At 33.9% G+C, this 16,785-nt stretch overlaps 2 protein-coding genes across 3 annotated transcripts; one reads left to right on the forward strand and one right to left on the reverse strand.

Moving 5' to 3' along the window:
• The first annotated feature begins 458 nt into the window (after window positions 1–458).
• LOC100257387 (vesicle-associated protein 1-2) lies at window positions 459–11,901 on the forward strand. Of its 2 annotated transcripts, XM_002274858.5 has the most exons (9): window positions 490–672; window positions 2,081–5,556; window positions 5,643–5,713; window positions 5,803–5,884; window positions 5,997–6,112; window positions 6,226–6,390; window positions 6,512–6,553; window positions 10,402–10,479; window positions 11,521–11,901. In XM_002274858.5, the coding sequence occupies exons 2-9, from the start codon at window positions 5,505–5,507 to the stop codon at window positions 11,632–11,634; spliced, it is 720 nt and encodes a 239-aa protein (XP_002274894.2). In that variant the 5' UTR covers window positions 490–672; window positions 2,081–5,504; the 3' UTR covers window positions 11,635–11,901. The 2 variants fall into 2 exon arrangements, with proteins under 2 accessions (XP_003633924.1, XP_002274894.2); XM_003633876.4 differs by lacking the exons at window positions 5,643–5,713; window positions 5,803–5,884; window positions 5,997–6,112; ... (2 more) ...; window positions 10,402–10,479; window positions 11,521–11,901 and having other exon boundaries at window positions 459–672; window positions 2,081–3,335.
• Window positions 11,902–12,279: 378 nt separating this feature from the next.
• On the reverse strand, window positions 12,280–15,767 carry LOC100262506 (uncharacterized). Its single transcript, XM_010663379.3, has 6 exons — window positions 15,148–15,767; window positions 14,514–14,609; window positions 14,220–14,381; window positions 14,058–14,118; window positions 12,738–12,862; window positions 12,280–12,535 (listed from the first exon to the last, which is right to left on the reverse strand). The coding sequence occupies exons 1-6, from the start codon at window positions 15,550–15,552 to the stop codon at window positions 12,443–12,445; spliced, it is 942 nt and encodes a 313-aa protein (XP_010661681.1). The 5' UTR covers window positions 15,553–15,767; the 3' UTR covers window positions 12,280–12,442.
• Window positions 15,768–16,785: the final 1,018 nt, after the last annotated feature.

Consider the following 16,785-nt stretch of genomic DNA (forward strand, 5'->3'; position numbering starts at 1 on the left):
CAACAAGGTACTTTTAGTTAAATAAAAAAAAACAAACACTATCTAAGCTTATATAAAAAAAAAATTATATGATTAAGAGGGGCACATATATATATAACATTAAAAACTTTTTTCTCCATTCGATATGGAATATTGTATTTTCATGGGAAAGGATTATAATCTATTTGACAGTATTTGTGTTAAAAAAAAAAATAATCACCATTAATTGGGAACTTAAATATGAAAAATAGTTTTCTCAACTTGTTTTTTAATGAAGATAATGTTCATTTATGGATAATATAAAAATTCTTAAAGCATTATTCATACTTTCAATTATTGTTCATAGCGCATTATTGAAAATAATATCTAGAATTTATTTTCAAAATAAATTATGAAAAATTTTGTTTCTTATTAAAAGTTTATGAAATAATTTTTAAATTAGAAAATTATTTCTTATTCTAAAAAATAGTAAGTGTGTTTAAGAATAGTTTCAACAGGAGCTTCAATTCCCTGCCCGGTCCAAAGCCTGCTAGGGCTGGCCCGATCCGCTTTCCCCTTGTCTTTGGTATCGTAACATTCACCAAGAATGGGAAAATAAAAATCAGACCAGAGGAAATTTCAATTATCATAATCACCCTGATTTTCTATGGAAAATCCATTACGCTGATACAAAAGGGAGCTTTTTGGGAAGAGGTAAATTTGTGTCTTATAGCTTAATCGCAATACTTTTAAAAAAAAATTTCCCCATTTCTGCGCTGTTTGGTTGCTGAGAAATATAGCGAAAGAAAAGAAAATCTACAATTTAGAGCAATCATTTCAATCCCAACTGCAAGTTCGGAAATTTGAAATTTTGGGAGTTTAGGGAGGTTATGTGGTTTTTGTGATGGGTATTTGTGTGACTTGGGATGTGTAGATGTGATTGAGCTCCCAAATAGGGTTTGTGGGTTAAAGAATGTTACGGTAAAATATGATCTGTTTGGTTGTTAAGAAAGTAATAGAATAGAATAGAAGAGGACTTGTAATATTAGTTTTGAAACTCTGTAAGGCTGTGTTTAGTTGCAGGGAATTTTGAATTAGTCTGGAAAAAGGCCCCAACCTGCAATTTGGAATTCTTGGTTCTATATATTGTTCATTAATTGCAGTGAAGACATTTTTTCTTTTTAGTTTGAATAAATTCCAAGGCAAAAAAATGATTTTTGAATTTTTCAGAATTGAAAGTCCAAAGAAGATTGGATTCTTCACAACCCAACGGACACTAGGTTTTTCATCATTTGGAATGCAAAGAAACTAAAACCTCCCCTCACCCTGGCCAGATACATCTACTTGGCTTAGTTGTTCTGAGTTTTTCATATTTGACACTCCCAAACGATGTAAAACATTAAAATTTTTGAATGAATTGGCTTTATGGATCAATTGGTCTGTTGTTTTTTAATGATGAGATCACTCACTCAATATAAGGATGTTGTTCACCTGTATTTGGACTGTTGATTTGATTGGGGTTGGATTTGGATGATTTAGATTTTCACCATAATGCATTGTGGTAAGTCAGGACTCACATATGAGGTATTGCTTGTTGGATCACATGTGGGTGTACAAATATTATTTCAAACTCTGATCCTTTTGTGGATCTAATTCCTAGAGCCATGCTTGGTGGAAGAGATCCACTACCAGCGTTCTTTTCACTTTTTCAATCTTATGAACTAACTTGATCTAACAGACTCTTGTTGGCATTGAATTAACAATCACTTTTACCTTTCTAGAGAACATTGAAATCCTTTATTGAGGGAGTCACTTGATTGTTGCTTCTGTTACCATAATCCGACAACTGATAGGTTGATGTCGGTGCACGGTCATTGATTTGTAACCATCTTGAGCTCTGGTGTCTTTACATCTTAAATTAATGCTTCCTTTAAGGAGTTCAAAGGAACCTTATATTCCAAGAGTGGTTAAGAATATCTGGGTCATAAGATTGTGGCGTCACAGAAATTTTCTATTGTTTGTGATATTCTTAGCACTGGGACAGTTAGTTCCATTCATATATATCCTTTCTTGGTTTGCATATGCTTTTTGATAAAATATTCTATCCATATATGAATTGCAGAAAATAAGAAGTGTAGCATCCATCAAAGCTGCTAAAGTTTCAAACGTGAACCAAGGAATGGCATCTTTAGCTCAAGCTCCATCCACTATGGCTTCTGTTACTGTTCCCAATGTCCATCATAGAGGCATGAAATTGTTTCAACCCTCAATTTCACTCCATGGATTCACCTTTCCTCATATTCGCATTAAACATCCTCCTGTTTGTTGTACAAAGCTGACTCCATGGGAACCTTCACCAGTCACATATTCTCCCACAGATGAAAAGGGTAGTGACTTCTTGAGGGGAACTTCCAACATATTTGAAACTCTAAATTCTGATGACACTGCTGAAGCACCCGTTACCAACACAGAAGAGCTTATACATACAAGCAATCAGTCATCTGGGCAGCTTCAGTTCCTTAAATGGCCTATGTGGCTTCTGGGCCCTTCTCTTCTCCTTGCTACAGGCATGGTACCCACCTTGTGGCTACCCATATCTTCCATATTCCTTGGCCCCAATATAGCCAGCCTGCTTTCCTTGATAGGACTTGACTGCATCTTTAATCTTGGTGCCACCCTTTTTCTCCTCATGGCAGATGCTTGTGCCCGGCCAAAAAACCTAGCACAGCCCCTGAACAGCAAGGCTCCTTTTAGTTACCAGTTTTGGAATGTGGTTGCAACTATAACTGGTTTTGTGGTTCCCCTGATAGTGTTCTTTGGTTCCCAGAATGGTTTCTTCCAACCCCAGCTGCCCTTCATCCCATTTGCAGTTCTAATGGGTCCCTACCTCCTTCTTCTGTCCGTGCAGATTTTGACGGAGATGCTGACATGGCATTGGCAATCACCGGTATGGCTGGTGACCCCAGTTGTATATGAGGCTTATCGAGTTTTGCAGCTAATGAGAGGATTGAAGCTTGGAGCAGAGCTCAGTGCACCTGCATGGATGATGCATACTGTCAGGGGGCTGGTGTGTTGGTGGGTGTTGATACTTGGTATGCAGGTCATGAGGGTTGCTTGGTTTGCTGGTTTCACTGCGGGAGCTTGGCCACAAAAGTCCTCTACTTTGGCTGATGGTTAATCGAATCTACCCTTGGTAAAATTTGAATGAAGGGTTGTGGTTTTAAATACAGACCTATGAGGATACAACTGAACCATGTCTGTGGAAATTGCCTAGGTGAGTCACCTTGTTCTTCACTATGTCTATAGCTATTTGTGTTGGACATCTACTTTGTTGAGTACAGAGATGTATATCATAAGCAAGTTATGTGTTGCAGTAATGGTTCATTAGTGTGATGATTGGATTCAGATTATATTTTCAGCCAGTCATATCTTGGCAAAAGCCTCAATGAGCTGGATTGTAGAGACTATGCGTGTTACTATTTTGATACTTGAAACATGACGTTTATGGATGGAACAAGAAAACCAATGTCAATTAGGTTGCACCCAGATCTAATGGAATGGAAGATTTCAAGATAATTTCTGCCATAATTGCCTAACCATCACCTTTAGGCTAAGGAATTGTATGATGAGAATCCTAGTCAAGTGAAGAGGACTCATCTTTTAGCTAATTTCAATTTCATTGCTTTTACATACTTTAATGTCTATTTGCTTACCTGGGAAGCCTTTCTCCAAATATGATTTTAATAGGTCTTTTGGTGTTGGGAATCGTACAAAATTGACAGCAAGAAAAGAAAGTATAGACTTTTAAGACGGGATCCTAAAAAGCACATGAACAGGTTCACCATTGACAACTACAGTGCATATCATTTCACCCTACTGTCATGCCTCATTCTTGCACTTCTAGCTGAAAATTCCGTGAACCCCTGTTGTTTGGTAGGCCATATCTACAACCAATTAACAAAATATGTTAAGAAAAGGTCTCATTATCACCTATCAAACGTTGATAGTACACAATGTCAAAAGAAAAAGTTACACTAACTTAGTGTCCCTACCATAATACCAAAGTAAACTTTTTCCATGAGATGATATCATATTTGATTTACCATAGATGAAATCTTAATACTTTATATATTGATCCCATTTGTTTTCGATGTATTATAGATGAAGTCTTCGTACTTTATATCTTGATTTCATTTGTTTGATCCGGGTATCGTATATTTATATCTTTTATCTTTTATCTTTTATTCAACCGCCTAAATTTCACCGTACACCATCAATGGCCTAAATTCTAAGTTACACGACAAGTGATGCGAGCATCTGATTATTCCATCTACTTTACATATCCTGATTTCAGACCTTGCTTGTGTATGTTCTCTTCACATGCATCTCTTCTTGCCATTAGAATCACACGCCAGTGATATTGGTCCCATGGGTTTCCAGTTTCTCCCACATATTGTCCAGATTGTTCAGAGGTTAAATCACCAACTAATCTTCCAATATACTCTCATTCTAAACCTAAAGGATTGTCAGCTGTTTACTCAACTTCTGGTAGATTATGGCTCTTGTCAAACTGCAACCAAGTTTAGGTAGAATCAATCCAGTTCAGATCTGAATTCGTTCTGCTCAATTACGGTTTTTGGTTTTTAATTTTAATTAAAATTTAAAGGTAAAGTTATAGTTTTTAAAGGATGGTACTGATATTATAAAATTTGTATTAAATATAGAATAATTTTATATGTAAATTAATAGAGTTTTTTATAATTTAATTTTATATTAATTTTTTAAATTATAAGTTCAACCATTATCTATAAAGTTTGTTATTTATAATTTTAAATTTAAATTAGTTATAAGTTCATATTTTTTTTCTTTTAATTTCATTTCATAAAGATTTAAAATTTACAAATATATTATTTAATACGACTTAGATATAATATTTTATATTTTTAAGAAATTAAAATATTTGATTTTTTTCTATTCAACCAAATAATAAATACCACTTAAATTAATTAGGTTTGACTTGAAAGAATAAAAAATCAATGAAAATCATGTATTTGAATTTATATGATCGTAAATTTATTGGGTTAAAAATGATCTATTTGAGAAAAAAAAATTAAATTATTTTTTGTTATTTTATTTTTATTTTTATTTTTTAATTAAAGAATTTAAGGATGAATAAGGTGGAGGAGTTTGTTGAGAAACAGGATTTGAAGACTTTGACAAGATAAGGCTAACACTATGAATTGGGAAGATGCCTCTTAGTGGAACCGAAGGAACTGTATGAACAAGTATCGTAGAGAAGCCGCAGTCTCAACGCTGAGCAGAGAGACAGACGACACTGTCCTACACTAGTCTCTCACGTTGTTGCCTTTTCTGCGGTCTATTTTTTTTCCACTCTCTCTCTAAATTCGAACCTACAACTCTATTCATCTCTAGATCCATCTCCTGGCCGGGAAAAACCAGATTCTCCGCCGCCGTTAAGTCACTTCTCTCTGCCGGAATCCCCTTTTTTTCACCGTATCCGGCGTTTCTCTCACGATCGAGTCGGAATGAGCACTGGAGAGCTCCTCAGTATCGAACCTCAAGAACTTCAGTTCCCTTGTAAGCTTCTCCCAAACATTTTGAGGTAGATCTATGTTTTTATTTTCTGTTGTTTTTTATTTGTTTGTGTTTTTGTTTCCGAAAAGTTGAATTGAGGAAGCAGATCTCGTGTTCTCTGCAACTTTCGAATAAGACCGATAATTTTGTCGCTTTCAAGGTACTATTTTTATGAGTCAGATTCATTTAGTTTTATATATTATTGATTTGATTTGAATGCTGAGGGCTGTGAAATTGGTGAATTGTTAGGTTAAGACCACAAATCCTAAGAAGTATTGTGTTAGGCCTAACACTGGAGTTGTGATGCCTCGCAGCACATGTGATGTAATAGGTATCGCTCCTCAATTTTGTTGATTTGTTATCATGTAGCTCATCCATTTTGTCTTGGAATTCTATGTTCATGTTTTTTCTTCCAACTGATTATCAGTTTTTTTATGGTTCAGTTACAATGCAAGCGCAGCGGGAGACGCCTCAGGATATGCAATGCAAGGATAAGTTTCTCCTTCAGAGCGCAATTGCAAGTCCTGGAGCTACCGCTAAGGACATTACTTCAGATATGGTAATAATATAACATCGCACTATATTGTCATATATGTTAGTTTTAAAGGATTAAATGGCACAATTTATAGCATCTACAAGCGGGTTTTAATTATTTATGATTTTATTTTATAGTTCAATAAGGAAGCAGGGAATCGTGTTGAGGAGTGCAAATTGAGGGTTGCTTATGTTCCTCCACCACAGCCACCATCCCCAGTGAGAGAGGGATCAGAGGAAGGCTCTTCCCCTAGAGCTTCAGTATCAGACAATGGGAACATCAATGCTTCTGAATTCACTGCAGTGAGTATTTGATATGTCTAGTGGTTTGAATTTAAAGAGAGACCTATTTAAATCTTTATATTGCCTTTTCACCTTTAATCTAGTGTTACATGCTTGTATGCTTATATGATTATGCTTGCAGGTCTCAAGAGCATATGTTGAGCCTCAAGATAACTCATCCGAGGTACTTGGTTTTTCTCATTTTTTGTCATTTTCAATTGTTGATTTTGGAAGATGCTTGCATATGCTTAACTTTAGTTGCAGATGCTTGCATGTACTTAATTTTTCTATTGAATGCTTGTCTTTACTTGCAAATTGAGTTTTCAAATTTTGTTGATTGTTAATTGGTTCATCTAAATTTTGTTGTTAATTTTACCTTGAATTATATTTGTTAAAGCATTCCATTTTGTAAACATTGAATAGGTCCAGGGCTTATAATTTTGTTTTTTTTTGTTTTTTTTGTTTTGTATTTTTGTCTAAAATCTTAACCTTTCTTTAACCACTGTCCTTGGTTGCTTCATAATACCAATGGGTGAGTTTGACCCCAACAGTTAGCACAGTTCTGCATATTTTCTTCCTTTCTTTTGGCTCACTTTATATTGTGAAATTTATCTAATCAAATCAATTCTTTTGGCCGTATTCAAATACTATTAGACACTATCTATCTGCTAGCTCTTTCTTGTCTTCACCTTTGCTAAAACAATTTTTCTCCAAATCTTTTTTAGCATCCATATCTATAATCCCTATTAACTCCATTTAGTTCTACATACCTCAGTGTCTCATCTTATAGATCCTTGCACAAGAATTTAACAATTGCTTTTACATTGGCAGTTGATGTGTGTACGGCATGCATGTACACATGTGCATGGGTGTGCACCGTCATTAATGGGTGCTTGCACATTTACTTTGTTGTTGAAAATTAACTGGTAATTGTAAAAATTAGAGAAGTTTTCTCCTACTAACTTGATAGCTTTATGTGTCTGAAATGATCACAGTGTGTAAACAGTTGAATGTCTAACATGCACCCCATATTTTTTGCTATCATGAATTAATTAGAGCTGTCAATGTTAATGAAATGAATAAAGATGGAAATGAAAAGGAATTTTTATTTGACTCTTTTATCATCTTAAATTGACTGTCCTACATAAAGCCATCCTAGAGTTCCATGGTGGTGTTTGTTTCCAGACAAAATCTGTTAGGTTGTGTGTCATCATTTTTCCTTTTTCAAATTCTGGTTACTTGCTGGATTTTTTTCAGTTCTAATTATAAGTAGGATCTCCCATATTATTTGTTGCTGTTATTGATTTTATGGTCATTTCCTTAGTATTGATTTGAAATCTTTTTGCTTTGCATTGGTTGCTAAACCACATAAACAGGACTTTCAAATGCACAGGACAATTTGCAATAGATAGAAATCAACATTCGTAATTAAACAATCTTATGTTTTTCTTTTCCTTTTTTGGTTATGAAGAGAGGTAAAATTTCTTATTGAAAATAAAAAAGAAGTACAAATAAGGATCAAGAAACGTATATGGAAAAAGAAAAAAAAAATCAAATTTCTGATTCATATTCCTACCATATTTTGTCCACAGTTCTCATCCATTATATGATAAAACTAATTTTGAATAAGGGTGGGTTATTTTTCTAGAACCAACTCCTGTGGCCCCTTGTCTCCTTTTAGTTACTGCTTATGTTCAATATATGTTCTATGACTTGGTGTTTGAGTATCAAATTCATTCAATGCCATAGGTGAACCTCTGAGGCTGATAAGTTGATTGTTAATTGAGGGTTGGGTTCTAGCCTTCTGCATTGCATTGCAATAAATGTTAATCATATACATGAAGAGATACTTTTTGTCAAATTTATTGGTTAAGACTGTTGCACCTTTGCTTTCTCAGAAAACAGTAAAATGCATTCTCTGGATGCTAAACGATTTTATTTTTTATTTTTTATTTTTTTTATGAGAAACAACAGAGTAATATATTAAATAATTAAAAGGTACAAAGGAAGAATGAGAAATCCTCCCAAAAACAAAGAACTAAACAAATGGCACATCCAAAATGCTAAATAAACCTATGCACCATAAGGGAAATACACAAAAGAACCTCTCCTTCCTGGCCCCCACCTTTGGACCTACACACCAACAACTAATCAAGTTGAATCACATTAAGGGGAATGCCCCTGAAAGTTGTGCTAAATCAAAATATTAGTCCTGAACAAGGATTGAAATGTCGAAAAATTTCGGCGATATTTCGGAGAAATATCGCTTATCGGTCGGCTCCGACACGATATTCGTCACCGATTATCGGTCGACGGATATTTCGATAATTTTTCAAAAATATCTCCGATATTTCGGTATTTATCGGTATTCTTACCGATTTTTCGGGAAATTTCCCGATATTTCCTACCAGTCCAGTCCCCGCACAGGTTGCTATTTGGTAATCTGATCATGATTTGCAGGCAAAGGTTGTGTTTTTCAGCATGGCTCAAAAATCGTGGATTTAGGGTTCATGAAATTTAAATCCAATGCCACAACAGCAAAGAGACCCTAGAACAGATCCAGAAAGCACAAGGAGCAAAAAAAAAGCAATTTTTTTGGTTTTCCTTGGGGGTTTTGCATGGATTTTCTCAGAAATCAAACGAGGATGAATTTTCCCGAAAATCGAATGAGGGATGGATTTTCTTGGGAATCAAACGGGGTTTGAAAAAAAAACATGATCAGATTAGTACCTGGCAACCTGCGAGGATTGAGAGTGGCAGAGGAAAATAGGCCTTTTTAGGGATTCTCTCGTCTGGAGAGCAACTTCAGAAAAGGGCTTCTTCATGCCCATGGCCCGAGTGAGAGAAGACGGTGCCCCTTTTGAATTTTTAGATTTGGTAAAAATAAAAATAAAAATAAAAAAACAAATCACGAGAACAATTTTCTATCTATATATAAATAATTATTAACTATCCATATTTATTTTAATTAAATCACTACCATATATTGAAATTTAGATTTTTATCCACAATATTTTATGAATTAAAATTAATGTAATAAGATAAATTATTAATAATTTTAATTATTGAAATAAATTAATACTAATAAAAAAAATTGTTACTACATATTTTTAATAAAATTTTAAAAATTAAATCTTAAATAAAATATTTTATATAAATTAATTTAATTTTTCATTTAAAATGTAATAAAATATATTTTAATAAAAGTTTTTAAAAATAAATATTTAAAATAAATATATTTTTAAAACTTTAAAATGTGTATTTTTACTTATTTTATCATTTTTAAAAGTTTTTTTAAGTATTTCTATTAATTTTAAATAATTTTGACTCTATCGATATTTGTGAAAAAATATCCACCGATATTTCTCCGATATTTCCGATATATCCGTAAAATCGAAGTCCCGATATATCCGTAAAAACCGATATTTCAATCCTTGGTCCTGAAACATTATGATGATCCAGTATTCATGTTTAGCTATGTGAGTTTTCTGATTCAATTACTGTTAGAAACCCCGGTGGGAGTCTATTAAATGGGGAATGTCTGGTTTGGTAGCAGTTAGTACCATGGTGAGGGAAATTCAAGGTGATATCGTCAAAAATGGAACAAAGCCTCTGGCAACCTTAGAAACCCTTATGATTTAGAAAAGATTCTTTTAATTGCACTTGTTGGATCATATTAACTGTATCCTTCGCATAGTGCAGTCTAGTCATCATTTTCCTCATCATCGGTTCTAAGGTGGCAATACACCATCATATTGGGCTTGGTCACCTCATCAGAGTTTTCTAGCCTTGTTTAGGTTTTCTTTGGTATTTGTCTGACATTGGCACATTCTTCCAATGGTGATCATCATTTTTAAGTAGATTAAAAAAAAGTTAAAAAAACAATCATTTGCATGCCCAGTGAGCTTAAGGGGTTCTTTAATTTGCATATGCAATTTGTTTAGTTGACCATTTTGCAATTGGTGACTGCAATTATATATTGATAGTTGGACTTTGTATTGTGTATCTGAGTGTTACTTTTGGTAATTTCAGGCAAGGGCTCTTATTTCAAAGCTGACCGAGGAGAAAAAATCTGCTATTCAACAAAACAACAAGCTTCAGCAAGAATTGGTAAGGGACTTTGCTTTTAATTTGTCTTTTAGCTTCTGTTTTGCATGAGCCCCTGAAACAATCTTACATCAGATACATCCTTAGTACTTGAGATTTTAGTTATGAAACGAACTATAAGAATTTCATTTTTCTAAACAAAACTAGAAAAGATACCAAGAAAATTTTGGAACAAATGTAACCATCCTATTGATATGCCATAGCCAGTGGAGTCTGACAGAACTGAGTAGTTTTGCTCTCTAAGTTCGATTAGCTTGTTTGTTATGAAGAATTAGCTAATCTTAAATATAATAATATGCTTAAAATAATGTTTCATAGATGTGATCTTATAGCGAAATTTGGCACAGTTTTTTAGAATGTAGGTTGCGAACACTCTACAACAGATACAATTCATTAAATGATAATATGCTTTGGTCCAACCTTGTTAAATTTTAGACCTTCATCATATCATCTTTCACAGCCATTCATTTGAAATTGAGTTCATCATTAATTGGTAGTGGTATTTTCCAGTGCTGTGTAGATGCTCAAATGCTTTTTGAAAAGGGATTAAGGGCTATGCTTGGGATCCCAAAGTGTGATTATGTATAGTCCCTGGTTAATGATGCCTGTAAGAAACAACAAGCAGCACCAGTCCTTTTGATCATTGTTTTACATAATGATAGATATCCACACCAAAGATCATGTGAAACATTACTTGGTTTCCACCCCCACCCAAGATTTTCACTCTGTTAAGAAGAATTTCCAACTTTCAAAACCTTTCCAGAAGAACATCTGCTGCACCATCATATCTGGATTCCCCCCAATTAGAATATTCCTCACCATATTTTTGCTGCAACTGTCCTTGATAAGTATTGCATAGGTCCAAACATCTGAATCCTTTGTAGCCCCATTCATCATAGAAGTTTGTCCTAATCTCTAAACATCAACAGCTTTACACCCCAGAAAAGGCAGCTTAGACCTTGGAAAATAAATTTCAAAATACTACCAGAAATACTAGGAGCTCTTTGAAACATTCAACTTACAATTTGATTTGGTGTTGTGCAGGAGTTCCTTAGGCGTGAAAGCAACAGAAGTCGCAATGGCAGTCTCTCATTTATATATTTTATTCTCGTTGGTTTGCTTGGCCTCCTTATGGGCTATCTTATGAAGATGACATGACCAAAGGAGTTGCCATTTTTTTCCATGTTTCACTCCCCCAGCTGTTTAAAAAAAACAAAAAACAAAAAACAAACCAAGTGTAGAATATTGAAGAAAAACAAATTTGTGACAGATATGAGGGAGCTGTGGGTCATTTGGTACCAGTCTGCAATGACAGAAGAAAACATGCTTTAGATTTGATGGGTTTTGTAATTTGCTAATGCAAGAATATTCTAGGTCATTCATTTGTGTGACTAACTGCTTTATTAACATTGCCTATTTTGGTAACTTAGAAAGATAATCTCATTTTTTTCTTTTGCCCTTTTCCTTATTTCCTGAACCATGCAAGAACTGCATGGCTTTTGAAATATGATTGAAGTCTAATAAGCAGTTTGTGGCAAAATACTGAAAATTAGACATAGAAGCTCCTATTTCTCTGTAATTTACCTAGAGGATTGGGTCTACCTAATAACTTTGAGTTTTATTTGCATTTTTCTTCTTCTTCCAATGTGCATTTTTCAATTTAGCTTGTCCAACATTATGGAATTATGAGACACACTGTTAAGGTTGTGTTGCAAATAGTGAATACCCTCTCAGTATTTTTAATATAGAGATCAATTTTTTAGAATCATCCAAATATTTCCTTGTTTTCTTCCATTTCCCGTCTTTTTCAAGCTAGGACAGATGCTTTCTTTGTGCCTGTTACTTAATTTTCCGAATGCATCCACATACATAGCCTGTCTGTATAAGCAATACTTACCCTTAGTCATTACAATAAGAGAACATTAATAATTAGCAATTGGAAGATACACAAGACACTATTGCCTGGTCATGACTTCGACCCCATTCCTGCATTATCAGTTTCGGATCTTTGTAACATGTTGCATCGACTAACAATCTTCTGAAAATCTTCCAGACTAAGCTGCATATGAACCAATCAGACATCGAATCAGAAACTCGAACAAACAAGGAACTTAAAACATAGTCCTTTTCTTTTTCATTCTGTGAGTATTCACACCTGAGGCCACACCAAATTCATCCTTTACCATTCCTTGATTCTGTGTGTATACACTAACAATCTATAATGAGACAAAATTAAATAGAAATGAGGTGCCAGTGTTAACCTTTCCATCTCCATCACTATCAAAGCAATGAATCATATCGGCCATTTCTTTGTCCGTCCATGTAAAATCATGAGTATAGGCCATTCTTTGTAGATCTCGCAAGGTTATGCCCCCCTTCCCTGCTTCTGCATGCCGGCATTTCACTTTGTCAATGGATAAAATCAGTAAATGAGGACTAGTTAATGAACCTTTCTTAAATAAAAATGTTCAGATGAAAGATAGGTTAGGGGATTCTCATGCAGATTCCATGATAGCATTTTTTCCTAAAAGAGCATATATGATTGCAGGAGCAAACCAACCAAGTTTCGCACTTCTCCAGCAGTTACTACTCACTCTTATTGACACATTTAAAACCTACTTTCTTCAAGTCTTTCCAGGTTCTTATGCTGACATGAAATTCAAACCCGAAATTCATACACACATCCTGATCATTTCCTTTCAAACCAGAGGAATATTTTTTCTTCAATAAATGTTCCCTTTCAAGATCTGAGGGGACTAGCCGGTCTCTGTTTATTGTGCTCTATGAAATGAACCTCTTGATAAACTAGAATGGCATTTCCTAACAGTGGATCAAACCCCCTATGAACCTCCAAAGGAATAGTTTTAGCAATTGGCACTTATTTAGTTAGACAGCAGGCAGTTGAGCAAATAACTCATTTGTTTTGGAAGAAAAATGTCCAAGATCAAAACAAAATCTGAGGAAGATAACATGTTTAAAGAGGACAAAAGCAGTAAGAAGGGCTTTTTAACTTATCGTGAAATGTGAACTGAACCCATATTTGAGACTGTTGCTTGAGAGTTTCACATGATAAGAGTTGTTTTTTTTTTTTTTTTGGAGGAAGGCCAATTTGTACTATAAAAGGCTTGATCAGAGAGATAGACAGCATTCTTCAGATTTGAAATTTCTTCTTTAATTTGACCAAGGTACAATATTCATAAACCTCATTCAAAGGCTTATAAAATCCTCATACTCTTTTCTTCTCTTTGTAGCAGAGAAAGCAAAATATGTTTATTATGAATTTATCATAGTATATGTAACTAACCTAATGCAGACACTGATGTGTAATGCGGCACAGGAGTTCACAAAAACTTTCAAAAATTTATGGAGACACAACTATCATGCTTGTTTATGCATATGTTTTGATAAAGGACAAGTAAAACACACATCCCTCTGCCCATACTTTCAGATAGACATGCCTAGAATCAACCAAGGTATATGATCCCAGCCCTCTGATTTAAGCAATCCTTTGAGATAATCAATGGGCACACACATACACATACATGTTTTTCATGCACAAGCAGTGGTGCTAAGGGAATTACCATCAAACTGAAAGAAGTGTATGACTAGTTCATCTTCAGTCATTTGCACTCGACTAGTGATCTGTCAACCACATAAAAAATGAGACAGAATAAGAGGATGGAAAACATGAGAAAGAAACCATTTCAACATAATATAAAAACCAACCCAAGCCTGAAACATACCGGTTTTTTTCTCTTCCTCCTTCCTGAACCCTCCTGGATTTGTGCTTTTCCCTTTCTTTCACTTTTGGTATCATCCAAAACACCCGCATCAGAGCTCTGAGAAGGTCCACTTTGCAGCCTATCTGTAGCCACTGGACAATCTTTTAGTGAAAGGGCAATCGCCTGCATATAAACACTAACCAATCAGTTAACTTCTTGTCATCCAATCATTAAGTATCCAACTGAGATTGATTCACCATTTGTACCACAAGGTTTATTCTTATCTCATCTAAAACTCAACCCACTGAAAGTCACCTGCTTTAAGGCATCATCATCATCCACAAACTCCGAGTTGCTTGAGATCTTCTGAACAGGAACCTTTTTCTTAGGTTTTGAAGTTCTATTCTTTACCTGAAGCAAACAAAAAGCAAGGAAATCATTCCTAAAAAATATGTTATTTCAATGCAATTCTTTCTCCCCATTCCTATCACAAGATAATTGGATGAATGAATTTGGCAACACAAGCATTACAACAGAAGTTGAATGCATTTGCCAGCCAATGTGTTAGTCTCAAAATCGTTGTCAGACAAGACTAATTTGCCTCATTGCTAAACCCTGTCTCCCAAAATTATAAGCATATGAGCAGCTCCTTTTTTGTAGAACACATTTACTAGAGAATGAATCATACAACTTAAAATAAATTAATAACAATTACTCCCAAATATTTCTTGAAAAATAAAAGGAAAAAAGTGTAGGACAATCAAAATTTTCATGAATTATGTTGGGGTGCAAGCCACATATGTAAACAAACAAAGCAACAGCTAGGTTTATTTAATTTCGATTTATTCTTTAAGAAACTGAAAAGATAAACATTAGACATAATACTGAAAATATTGTTTTCCTTTCCTTCAATTTTCTCGGTATCCAAACATTGGGATAGAAGTACCACCTTCTGAACACGAGCCCCAGAAGATCTACCACCCGCAAACTCCTTTTCGTCATCATCATCATCTCCGTTAGAAGAACTGGAACCCTCCTCTGCCACTGGCGGTGTGTAATCCTCGTCCTCAACCACCTTTGCTTTTCCCTTTTGTTTTTGCTTTTGCTTTTGCTTTAATTGAACCGAACCCATCAAAGAAGACGCCATTTTAGGCAGCCCCAGAGCCTCCAATCTCGCTCTGTTTTCTGCAATTCGTGAAAGCCTCTGTTTCTCGTACTCCGATATCGCTTGTGTTTCGCCATTATTGGGGTTTCCTGGCTCGTCTGAGCTCGAGTTCTCCTCAGTTTCGTCAGTTTCTGAGCCGGAGACGTCGTCACTCGCCATTTTCTGCAAATGGGTGGCTCGATTTTTCATTGAATTCGGGAACCGAATGTGAGGTTTGAAATGGGTCTGGATTCGACCCGGTTGGACCTGGCTCGTGTCTTGTGCCCAAAGGCAGTGGTGAACCCCAATGGAGACACAAATCTCTGAAAAAATTGCCACATGGCAAAATAGTTCAATCCACTCTTTTAATACGGTATACACCTGACTTTAGCCCAAGGCCATTTTGGGAGTAGATTTTGAGAGCAATCTTAGAATGGCTTGTGAGGGTTTGTTAGAAAAGTGTTTTTCGAAACGGTTGTGAAAATTTATTTTTAAAAATTGTTTTTTCTATGTTTAATAGAATAAAAGCTTATTTGATAACTTAAAATATTTTTAATTATATATTTTTATATTAAAAAATAAAAAATTATTTTAAAAAACAATTATCATTAGTATTTGAAGCCTTTTCAGTAAATTTTATAAAGTTTTTTAAAATTTTAAAATAATAAGAAGTTCTATAACAAAAAATCATAATTTTTTAAACAATACAATAATTTCTCTAATAAACTTTATAATTTTTTAAAATAACTAATATGAACCAATTGAAACTCTTTGTTCAAAAATCATTTGTAATTTGATAGTTAAGTGTCATTGTAAATTCATCATTATTTAATTAAATATTAAAATTCAAAATGTTTAAACATCCCAAAATCCATAACAACCCACCATTAAAAAAAATCCTTTAATAAAATATTAAAAATAAAATTACAAAACTTTCAATCTATCAAAGAAAAATTTATAGAAAAACCAAAATTTTACTACAAATGAATTTTATTTTATTTTTTTGTCAATTTGATGAAATTACTTTATTATCCATTATACAGATTTTAGTCATTAAATATTATCATTACTGATTAACGTTAATTTTTTTACCAGCAACATTTCATTACAATTATTTTTATTTTTATTTTTTAAAATTAACTTTATATTTTTTTAAATAAGCATTAGTTTGAATACATTTCATTACAATTATATTCTCACCCTATCCAAAAAATATAATAATAATAATAATAAACACGATGGGGATGAGTAAGAGAATTTTCTACATCCCTTCTACCACACCCCACTCTACTTATTATTATTACTTTTTTACTTTTAAAATTTTATTTATATTCCAAGTAAATACAATTTATAGATAAATATTATAAATTATTTCCATGAAAAATAATATTTTATATATGTTACAAAAGTTGAAAAATGCAAAAAAACAATTAAAACAATTTT

Source organism: Vitis vinifera, chromosome 15 (assembly GCF_030704535.1).
Source record: "Vitis vinifera cultivar Pinot Noir 40024 chromosome 15, ASM3070453v1".
Taxonomy (NCBI): Eukaryota; Viridiplantae; Streptophyta; class Magnoliopsida; order Vitales; family Vitaceae; genus Vitis; species Vitis vinifera.

What these genes read in the sequence shown, in the direction of transcription:
- LOC100262506 (XM_010663379.3), bottom strand. Translation starts at nt 15,552, where the DNA reads ATGAAAAATCGAGCCACCCATTTGCAGAAAATGGCGAGTGACGACGTC. An exon ending in CTGGGGCTCGTGTTCAGAAG is followed by an intron (nt 14,610 to 15,147) that starts GTGGTACTTCTA and finishes TGTTTGCTTCAG; the next exon opens with GTAAAGAATAGAACTTCAAA. An exon ending in ATAGTGATGGAGATGGAAAG is followed by an intron (nt 12,536 to 12,737) that starts GTTAACACTGGC and finishes GTTCATATGCAG; the next exon opens with CTTAGTCTGGAAGATTTTCA.
- LOC100257387 (XM_003633876.4), top strand. Translation starts at nt 2,138, where the DNA reads ATGGCATCTTTAGCTCAAGCTCCATCCACTATGGCTTCTGTTACTGTT.